General features: G+C 46.3%; 1 protein-coding gene across 2 annotated transcripts in view; it reads right to left on the minus strand.

The window, feature by feature from the left end:
* GOSR2 (golgi SNAP receptor complex member 2) overlaps positions 1-11,420 on the minus strand; it is a 31,356-nt gene extending 19,936 nt beyond the window's left edge. For both annotated transcript variants that reach the window (XM_026658655.1, XM_026658654.1), the window contains exons 1-2: positions 11,329-11,420; positions 4,435-4,499 (exon numbers count right to left, since the gene is read on the minus strand). In XM_026658655.1, coding sequence (XP_026514440.1) covers positions 4,435-4,499; positions 11,329-11,357 — 94 coding nt within the window. In that variant the 5' untranslated portion in view covers positions 11,358-11,420. The remainder of the gene's footprint in view (positions 1-4,434; positions 4,500-11,328) is intronic.
* Between the last annotated feature and the right edge of the window lie 275 nt (positions 11,421-11,695).

Genomic DNA, 11,695 nt, shown 5'->3' on the forward strand with positions numbered 1-11,695 from the left:
AAGGAAGAGACTACACATTTTGGAATGGGGCCCCTCCTTTAATCAAAATGGAAGCAGACGGTGGCACATAAAATAAAAAAGGTGTTGACTGAGGTTTAAACTAGCAGCCAGAGGAAAGTTGACAGGGGCCAAGGAGCACATATGTCAGACAGACATCCATCAAAGATAGGGTTAATTGTGAATCTAATAAAGGGTCGGACACAAAAAACCCACAACTGACCGAGAGCAGGGGCAGCAAAAGAACACAAACTTCTGAAACCCCGCTGACGTCACAGATTAATAAAAAGCGGCACCTGGGCAACAAGAAGAACTATAAATGTTCTTTACAGAAATGAGAGCCGCTTAAAACCAAAAGCAGGCAATGCCTCATAGCAGATAAGGACTTTGACATTATGGAAGCCTGGTGGAACTACAAAAATCAATGGGATACTATAAAACCTGGCAGAGCTACAAGTCTTCTGAGGATGCTCAGGGCCATGCAGAGTTTCCTGTTCCTTCCATAGCCCATGGAGGCATGGAAATTAATTAATAGATTTACTGATTCCAAGGCCAGAAGGGACCATCATGACCATCCAGCCCTCCCCTCTCCCCCTTGAAGGCAGTAGAATTTTTCCAATAAAATGGATTGAAACATATTTTTGAAAGATATCTGATCTCATTTTAAGGACTTCAAGTGATGGTGAGTTCACCACCTCCACTGGTAAGCTGTTCTAATGTTTAACCCTCCTCACAGCTAGGAAACTGCATCTTAGTCCAAGGCTGAATTTATCTAACTTTCAACTTCCAGCCATTGTTTCTTGTTCTGCCTTTGCCTGCAAGGCTGAACACCCCTCCCCCAAGCACCACCAAGTCACTGCTTTTGTCCATGTGTCAGTGCCTAAACATAGTGATCAAGTCGTCTCTCAACCTCCTTTTTGCTAAACTGAGTAAGTTGAGTTCCTTAAACCTCACATCGTAAGGCTCGTTTTCCAGCATCTGGATCACTTTTGTGGGGCTGCTCTGAATTCTCCAACATTTCCACATCCTTCTTGCAACGTGGACACCAGACCTGGACAGAGTATTCTAGGAGCGGTTTTACCAAAGCTGTGTAGAGAGGCAGAATCACTTTCCTATTTCTACTTGATATTCCTCTTTTGAATACATCCAAGGATCATCTCCGCACTTTTTGCCATAGCACTGCACTGAGAGCTTCTGCTGAGGTGGTTGTCTAATGACCCCCAAGTCCTTCTCTGAGTCTGCTTTCCAAGACAGTCTCCCAACTTGAAAGTATAACCTGCATTCCCAGGTATAGAGCCTTGTGTTTGGCTACGTTCAAATGCATTTTGATAGATTGTGACCATTTGAGCAGGTGATTCAGATCACTCTGTGCTCTTTACTCTGTGTCATATACAACCTTTACCAATTGAGGAAGGTAAGACAGTACTGGGAAACTAAGTTATTTCTTTGCATCAATCTTACGAGCACACATTAGGGAGATACATACACTGGCCTGGATCTTTTTTGGTAATAAAGATGAAGTACTATCAGAGACTGAGATGTAATAACAAGAGGGCTGGAAAAATCCGATAATTTAAAAAGCAGTAGATTACCAGGCCCAGAAGGTACATCCAAGTGTTCTAAAGGAGTCCTAGTATGATGTGGTTGAGCTGCTACCAACAATATGCACTCATAGTAGAGGATTGGAGGGTAGCAAACATTGTACCTATATTTTAAAAAGACAGTAGGGATGATCTCAGGAATTAGAGACTAGAAAGCTTACTCCTGAGGGAATTCTGTGCCATTGCGCATGCACAGAATTCATTTCCCCCGCAGATGTTTTTCTCTCCACAGAAAATACATTCTGGCAGAGACGTTGCAGTTACGCTTTTTGCCCACCAGAGACTGCTGTGGCGACAGAACAGAGGGCAGCCGGTTCACCAGCCACTAGGACTCACTGCGCCCTGCCGGCGGGAGGTCAGACAGAGTGGGGCACACGGGGTTGCTGGGGGGTCACATAGACTGGAGTTCAGAAGGGCTAGTGGGAGGGACAGACTAGGGCAGGGGCCACATGAGGACGCAGGGCCACATGGGGACAGGGTCACATGGGGATGGAGATGTCTGAGTGGGGATGCAGGGACACATGGGGTTGGGGGGGGGTGCAGGGCCACACCAAGATGGAGGGTGGCTGAGAGGGGGTGCAGGGATATATGGGGTCAGGAGGTGGCTGAGTGGGGATGCGGGGACATATGGGGACAGGGGCAGATGTGCCTGGCTGAATGGAAGAGGGTAGGGGTCAGCCAGGGTCTGCACAGGGAGGCTCCCCAACTCCCTAACAATCCCCCCCAAAAAAACCTGTTCCATACCTCTCCCACCCACACCCAACAACCCTCCAGTTTCACTCCCAGGCTCCTTCCCAGCAATTACTTCCCTCTCCCTCAACTCCTCCATTACCCCTGACTCCCCCAAGCCTTTGCACTGCTTCTGGGGGTTGTGACACATGGCCGGAAAGGGTTAAGCAGCTAGCAGGGTAATTGACCCAGACTCAACCTTTAGAGAACAGTATGTTAGAAAAGTATGTAAATGGTAATTGGGGACATTCCATGTTAGACAGGCTAGAACAAAAAAATGAAAACCTGTATTGTTAGAGAATTGGAAGTGATACTAATTGTATGTGTTTACTTATATCTTATTAGATGTTAGCCACGTAAACAGACAGTTCCTGTCTATTACTATAGCTATTAATTCAGAGATCAAAAGGGAATATTAACATTTAGATGAAATGTGGGTAAAATGACGTCATGTCCATATGTCTCTTCAAATTACCTTACTTTAATCCCTGTAGTTAATTACCGGTGATGTTTAGGAAATAGAAGGATACTTCTAAAGCCTATTGTTCACCCAGGACTGTATGGTCAAGAGGCTGACAGAAAACTGTATAAAACTCTTGCGGCCTGATTCTTTCATCTCAGATCTGCTTGACGCTTTATTCAGGGAAAGCTTAAGTCGTAAGACTGAGATCTCCAGTCCCACCTGGATCTGAACATTGGACTATAACCTATGGACTAATTCTGAAAGAACTCTGTGCAACTACAAAGCTCCCCATCTCTACTATAAAACTTATCTCAGAATTGAATTCATGTCTGTATGTATACTGAGCTTTTAACCAATGCCGGCCACTTCCGGGAGCAGTGCGGAGCCAGGGCAGGCAGGGAGCCTGCCTTATCCCCGCTGAGCCGCCGCCCGGGAACTGCCTCAGGTAAGTGCCGCCCGGCTGGACCTCACACCCTGAACCCCCTCCCCCAGGTCAGAACCCCCTCCTGCACCCTAACTCCCTCCCAGACCTCCCACTCGCACCCCAGCCTTAAGCCCCCTCCCACACCCAAACTCCCTCCCAGAGCCTGCACCCCCCCCCGTACTCCAACCCCCTGCCCCAGGTTTGAAACCCCCCTCCCGCACCCTAACTCCCTCCCAGAGCCCACACCCTGACCCGGAACCCCCCCTTCTTCACCCTAACTCCCTACCAGACCCCACATCCCAACCCGCACCCCAACCCTCTGCCCCAGCCCTGAGCTCCTCCCGCACTTCAAATCCCTTAGCCCCAGCCCGGAGCTCCCTCCTGCACCCCAAACTCCTCATCCTCAGCCCCACCCCAGAGCCCGCACCCCCAGCTGGATCCCTCACCCCCTCCCACACCTCAACTCCCTGCCCCAGCCCAGAGCCTGCTCCTGCACTCTGAACCCCTCATTTCTGGCCCCACCCTGGAGCCTAGGGGAAGCCCTGAGCCTCCACGCCCCCCTGTGGGGCTGTGTGTGGCCTGTGACTGATTTATTCTGTGGGTAAATGGCCCCTGATAGAAAAAAAGGTTCCCCACCCCTGAACTAGATGAACGATGGGTCTGATCCACTTTGGCAATTCTTATGTTCTATTTCAGAAAAGCAAAATTACATACATCTATCAGCCTGTGTCAGATCTTACTATTTTAAAAAGCTATTACAAGGGATTAACAATCCAATATAAAATGTAAACAATTTGAAACTTGACACAATCACGTTCACATAAATATCTGGCATCCTCTGTTCCAGATTTTTGCAGCGTCAGATCTGGACAACCATACCAAACATCAACTCTCCCTTATGAGGATTTTGATAAAGGGAAAGCTGCTGTATGCAGGATAATTTAGCTGAAAAAATACTAGTGTTCGTGTCTTTTTCTGACCCACCCTTCGGAAAGTCCTGGCCTTATTTAAATCCAACATAAAACTGAACTGGGTAATTAGATTTTAGTTTTGTGATGTGGACCATTGCTTCATTCCCAGGCGGCAAAGACTGAACTCCTTTCACTAAGAACAGCTAATGGACTCTTAAAGCATCGGAGTTTAAATGCTAATAGGAAACCCAACCCAAGAGCATTAGATCACACCAACAGTTGCGTTGCCGTATTTAGTTGTTAACTTACAGTGCACTGACTGCTTGTCGGAGGTCTCCAGATGCCCCATGTAAGATTGAACCTCATGGACTTGCCTATCAAAGGAAGAGAGGGAAGAAATGGGAATTAGAGTCAATCAACAGCTACTGAATCAGGAAAGATTTTTTTTTTTTTCAGTACAAACAAGTGGCAGACTTGAAATACTAAACATAGTGTAATGTAACATTCAAAACTAGTAACCATTCAGAAAGGGAACTAGGTTTCCATATTCTAATGCAAACACCATACAGCATTTCCTAAGAGTGTGAGGGCACAAAGAAGACCTTAAGTGTCCAGAAGCCAACGTTCCATCTCAATATGTACCTGTCACTGCAGTATTTAAGGTGTAAAGACCAGAGTAAAAATCCAATTGAATTGACAAAGGTTTTTCCGAACGTTTTCTCAAAGTTAATAGAGCAGGGATCGGCAACCTTTGGCACGCGGCCCACCAGGGTAAGCCCCCTGGCGGGCCGGGACGGTTTGTTTATCTGCCGCGTCCGCAGGTTCAGACGATCACAGCTCCCACTGGATGCGGTTCGCCGCTCCAGGCCAATGGGGGCTGCGGGAAGCAGCGTGGGCCGAGGAATGTGCTGGCCGCCGCTTCCCGCAGCCCCCATTGGCCTGGGACGGCAAACCACGGCCAGTGGGAGCTGCGATCGGCCAAACCTGCAGATGCAGCAGGTAAACAAACTGGCCCGGCCCGCCAGGGGGTTTACCTTGGCGGGCCACGTGCCAAAGGTTGCTGATCCCTGTAACAGAGTAACACGAGACCCCATTCAGATTCCACTCACTTTATATATTCCATAAAGTGAGCCAATACAGTTACCTTGTATGTGTCAAGAACCACATCTAAAACAAACAATGTGAGTGGTATGGTGGGAACCACTAGTTTTGCCAACAGCAAGACCTGTTTTGGAAAGACTCAGAATATTAGGCCAGAGGATCACAAAGGGCAAAAACAGGACAAGGAAGCTCTAGCTGTCAAAGGAGAGAATTGCTGCTCTGCCCTTCAGCACCGCTGGGAAAAACATACATAATGGAGCCCAGATTGTACCCACCAAGAGGAAAACAAATTTTCAAATCAAGATTGGATGTTTTCTGGCCTGTGTTATACAGGAGGTCAGACCAGATGATCGCAATGGTCCCCTCCAGCCTTGGAATCTATGAATCTAAAAAAGTGTCCTATTGTGACCATCTGACCTCCTGTATAACACAGGTCAGAGAACTGCCTCAAAATAGTTCCTAGAGGAGATGTTTTAGACAATCATCCAATCTTGATTTATATTTGTTACTATCAACATTCCCGATCTTCCATTTGTTATGTATTCTTTCCATTGCTTCCTTCACTTCCTCTCTAAACCAGGTCTTTTTTTAACCAATAAGACCTTCTTCCTTGATTGTGGACTGTGGCTTTATGGACATTGAAAAGTGTTCTTAAACAATCGGAGAATTGAATTGGTAGATCTAGTCCTCGTTCAGCTGTTGATTTCATGGGAACACTCTGGATCTAGGGGAAGAAGAGATTATCTGGAATACTGAGTTCCATGGGCTGGGGGTTAACGGTTAGGCTGGGTTAACCGGTAAAACTAATGCTTACCAGTTAATCGTTTACTATTTTACATCCCTAAATTCCAACGTTGCTCAGAGTAACTGTGTCCAAAGTCCTAGCTTGCTTATGGAACCAGTTAGGAGCATCACAGATCAGCTATTTCAGGCATATGGAAGAACATATAATATGATGCCAAAGGTCAGTGTGTCTTTTAGTAGTTTAGCCTCCAGAGATAGACAGATTAGACATTTATTAGCAGTAAAATGGAGTAGGGAGATTACACTACCTCTGTATTGCATAGGTGCAACTGCTACTGGAATACTGTGTACAGTTCTGGTATTCACAATCCAATGGAGAGGGTTCAGAGAAGAGCCACGAGAAGGATTAAAGAATTAGAAAGCCTTCCTTATAGTGATTCAGCCCCTCCTATCTACTTAGTTTAAAAAACAGAAGGTTAAGGGATGACTTGATCACAATGTATAAGTACCCACATGTGGAACAAAACTTTCATAACGGTCTCTTCAATCTAGCAAAGAAAGGTATAACACAATCCAATGGCTTGAAGTTGAAGCTAGCCAAATTCAGATTGGAAATAAGGCGTAATTAACAATGAGGGTAATTAACCATTGGAATAATTTACCTAGAATTGTGATGGATTCTCCATCATTGGCTATTTTAAAATACAGATTGGATATTTCCCTAAAATATATGCTACAGCTCAATCAGGAATTATTTTGGAGAAGCTCTACAGCCTGTGCTATACAGGTGAAACTAAATGATCACACTGTCACCTTCTGACCTCAGAATATATGAAAATTTTGCCTAAGGGATATTGGACATAGTAACTGGTCTCAGGCAGTTAAGACGCCACACAACATCAGAGCTTCTTCAAGTCTCTCCTTACAAACACCTTGTTCTAAAGGGCCTAATAATTGTTTTTATTAGTTAAATAAAACTACCTTAAATGTGCTGAATGCATAAAAAAGTAAGTTTATCATAACATGTTTTGCATTTAAAACCAATGACTTATTAAACAAAGAAAGTATTATCAGTAGTTAGTGACCTGAACTGATTGCTTCTGACTACCATGTGCTTCAAGATTTTAGAAGCAGACCTCATCCCCGCTCACCTCATTTTATTAATAGATTGGAAAAGAAAAACTAGCTTTCCTGCTTTTTTCATCTCCCAAATGGTTTCTCAATTGTGAATAAACTAGTCATTGAAATGAACTGAAGAAAGTGAAATGAAGAATCCTCTCTCTGCATCTGCAGAAGAGGCAACTGGGTGTCAAAAGCCTCTTTAGCACAAACTCTGCAGTTCAGTTGTTTCACTTTCTTTAAAACTTCACCAGCAAACATATTACTTCATATATGATTTTATTTTAATAGAGTATAGTAAATTTAGGCCTTAACATAGGTTGTCATAAGTTTATTTCAAATTTAATTTGAAATTTTGCAAAATTTGCAGATAACTATCTTGAATAATTTTGCGTTGAGTCCAAAGCTGACTGCAAAGAGTTACAAAGGGGTCTCACAAAACTGGGCGACTGGGCAACAAAATGACAGATGAAATTCAGCGTTGATAAATGTGCGTTACTATTAACGCACACTGGAAAACATAATCCCAACTATACATATAAAATGATGTGTCTAAATTAGCTGATTACACTCAAGAAAGATCTTGGCATCATTGTGGATAGTTTCCTGAAAGCATTTGCTCAATGTGCAGCGGCAGTCAAAAAAGCGAAGAGCGTATTATGAGCCATGAGGAGAGGGAATATATCATAATGTCACTATAAATCCATGGTATGCCCACACCTGGAATATATTACTACATGCAGGTCTGGTCACACCATCTAAAAACAGATATATTAGAATGGGAAAAAGTACAAAGAAGGGCAACAAAATTGATTAGGGATATAGAACAGATTCCATAGGAGGACAGATTAAAAAGACTGGGACTGTTCAGTTTAGAAAAGAGACAACTAAGGGCTAGTCTACACTTACCGGTTAGTTCGACGGCTGCGGATCGAAGTTCCGAGTTCGATTTATCGCGTCTGGTCTGGACGCGATAAATCGAACCAGGAAGTGATCCCCGTCGACTGCGGTACTCCAGCTCAGCGAGAGGAGTACCGCGAAGTCGACGGGGAGCCTGCCTGCCGCGTGTGGACCGCGTCTGAACCGCGGTAAGGTCGAAGTAAGGTATGTCGAATTCAGCTACGTTATTCACGTAGCTGAATTTGCGTACCTTACTTCGATTTGGGGGGTAAGTGTAGACCAGCCCTAAGAGGGGATATGACAGAGGTCTATAAAATCATGAGTGGTGTGGACAAAGTGAACAAGGAAGTGTTATTTATCCTTTCACATAACACAAGAACCAGTGGTCATCCAATGAAATTAATAGCCAGCAGGTTTAAAACAAATATAAGGAAGTACTTCTTCACACAATGCACAGTCAACCTGGGGAACTTGCTGCCAGGGGATGTTGTGAAGGCCAAAAGTATAACTGGGTCAAAAAAAGAATTAGATACGTTCATGGAGGATAAGTCCATCAATGGCTATTAGGCAAGATGGCCAGTGATGCAAACAATGTTCTGTATGTCCCTAAACCTCTGACTGCCAAAAGTTGGGGCTGGACAATGGGCTGGATCTCTTGATAATTACCCTGTTCTGTTTATTCCATCTGAATTAATTAGCACCAGCCACTGTCAGAAGACAGGATACTGGTCTAGACGGACAACTGTTCTAAACCTGTAAGGCCAGTCTTAAATTATTTAAATAAATAAATAAATAAATAAAAATAAATAAAAACCCAATTTTTGATTAATAAAAATAACCAATTTTTATCCGCATTCCTGCCAATTTATATTCACCAAACTTATCTCTCCTCCAAAATACTTCTGAACATCCACCTGGTTTCTGTAAACTGCTTTAGTAATAACTCCACTCTGTTTTGTGTTGTATCCACTAGGGCTTTCCAACAGTAAAATCTTGAGACAGATACTCATATACTCTACACATTATGGTATCATCCAGAGGCCCCAGTTGGGAAGGGGGTTCCTTTGTGCTAGGGATTGGTTCCTGGGTGTTTCAATCCCTGTAGCAAACCTCGTTGCCTACTCTGTCCCCATATCTACTCTGGCGACACCATCAGAGGACCCAACCACATCAGCCACACCATCAAGGGCTCATTCACCTGCACATCTACTAATGTTATATATGCCATCATGTGCCAGCAATGCCCCTCTGCCATGTACATTGGCCAAACCGGACAGTCCCTCCGCAAAAGAATAAATGGACACAAATCGGACATCAGGCATGGTAACATACAAAAGCCAGTAAGTGAACACTTCAATCTCCCTGGTCATTCTATTACAGATTTAAAAGTCACTATCACTGAACAAAAAAACTTCAGAAACAGACTTCAAAGAGAAACAGCACAACTAAAATTCATTTGCAAATTTAACACCATTAATCTGGGCTTGAATAGGGACTGGGAGTGGCTGACTCATTACAGAAGCAGCTTTTCCTCTCCTGGAATTGACACCTCATCTATTATTGGGAGTGGACTACATTCACCCTGATTGAATTGGCCCTGTCAACACTGGTTCTCCACTTACAAAGTAACTCCCTGCTCTCTATGGGTACGTCTACACTTACCTCCGGGTCCGACGGCAGGCAATCGATGTTCTGGGATCGATTTATCGCGTCTTGTCTAGACGCGATAAATCGATCCCGGAAGTGCTCGCCGTCGACGCCGGTACTCCAGCTCAGCGAGAGGAGTACGCAGCATCGACGGGGGAGCCTGCCTGCAGTGTCTGGACCCGCGGTAAGTTCGGACTAAGGTACTTCGAATTCAGCTACGTTATTAACGTAGCTGAATTTGCGTACCTTAGTCCGAAGTGGGGGGGTAGTGTGGACCAGGCCTAAGTGTCAGTATATAATGCCTGCATCTGTAACTTTCACTCTATCCATCTGAAGAAGTGAGGTTTTTACCCACGAAAGCTTATGCCCAAATAAATCTGTTTTTAAAAACAACAAGACTCCTTGTTGTTTTTAAACAGCTAAATAGACACTGTTCCTTCCTTAAAAGAGCTACATAAATATCAGCAAGTCCTGTGTATTTCAAGGACATGGATGCTCGTTGATAAGGGAAAGAGGATACACAAGATTAAAACCAATCTTTCTTATCTACCCTTGCTCCCATTTCCAAAAGGAATATAATAATGGAACAAGAAAGCCATGGATTTTACAAAGAGAAAGACAACACTACTGTAAAACTACTATTTAAATTTTGACACTACGGTTAAATTATTATGTATAGATACTAAAAACACTAACGCAATACCATGGGCAGCAAATTAGCTCACATCTGCCCACTACAAGGTTTCTTGCACCTTCCTCTGAAACATCTGGTGCTGGTCTCTGTTGGGAGACAGAATAACAGACTACATAGACTTCAGGTAATTCCTGTGTTGTCCTCTTCCTCCTAAACTTTCTTAGTTATGCCAATTCCAAGACAAGCTATTCGTTTGTTGGTACTTATTCATAGGACACCATTTATTAGCGTACCAGAGTCATTGTGCTGATACCACTTACGCCATAAACACCAACCACTAGAACACGTCAGCTGACATGCTGCATCCTGGAAGTACTGTGGTGGGCAATGTCTTCACTCTAAACTAACTAGCCTAACATCCTTTTAACGCTTCCTGCACGACTTCATTTTGTCCCTTGCTGCAAATCAGGAGATAGAAATTCTGGAGGAAAAGTAAAAAATGAGGTTCCGGGCACTAGAGAGCCCAGGGCACTTGCCATGTCCTTAATAGTGATGGGTTTCAGAGCAGCAGCCGTGTTAGTCTGTATCCGCAAAAAGAACAGGAGGACTTGGGGCACCTTAGAGACTAACACGTTTATTTGAGCATCAGCTTTCGTGGGCTACAGCTGATGCTCAAATAAATGTGTTAGTCTCTAAGGTGCCACAGGGGCTCCTGTTCTTTTGTTAATATTGATGGGCCCCCACCCACCCCGTCCCCCACCCACCTCCAGCCTGGGCAAGTCTCCTTCGCCTGCTTCCCCTCCCGCCCCGCGGGAGCTCACATCCTCGCAGCGGGACAGGGCTGAGCCGCGCCGCGCTCCGCGCCAGAGGTGGCTGCCCGCCGGCGGTGGGGGAGGGGATTCCCGCACGGCCGGGGCGGGCTCGGGCTCTGAGCGCGGCTCCGGAGACGGGACTGGGGCTCCGGCCCCACAGGCGCTTCAGCCCGGCCCCGGGCTCCCCCTCAACCGCCCCCCGCCCGCCCGCCACGGGGCCTCGCGCCGGCCCGGCCCCTCCCTCACTTGTTGGTCTGGTGATAAAGCGCCTCCATCGCGGCCGCACAGCCCGGCCCGGCTCCCTCCCGGCGCCGCGCGACACGTCAGCGCCCGCCACTTCCGGCTTCCGCCCGCGCGAGGCCCGGCTCACTTCCGGCGGGAGAGGCGGCCCGCGCTGCTGCCTGACGGCGGGAGGGGCGCGCGGGGCAGCCAGCCCGGCGGGGGCCTGCGGGGGCCCGGCAGCGCGAGGCGCGTCCTGCGCCACTAGGGGGCGCCGCGGGGCTGCGGCCTGGACCCGGCCCGAGCTGGGCGGGCCCCGCCGACCTGCCGAGGGACCCCGCGGCCCGGGCTCGCACCGGCCCCCTTGGCCTCCTCTCAGGGCGGTGCTGGCAGC

This window comes from Terrapene carolina, unplaced genomic scaffold (genome assembly GCF_002925995.2).
Source record: "Terrapene carolina triunguis isolate 2854851 unplaced genomic scaffold, T_m_triunguis-2.0 Scaffold495, whole genome shotgun sequence".
In the NCBI taxonomy this organism is placed as follows: Eukaryota; Metazoa; Chordata; order Testudines; family Emydidae; genus Terrapene; species Terrapene triunguis.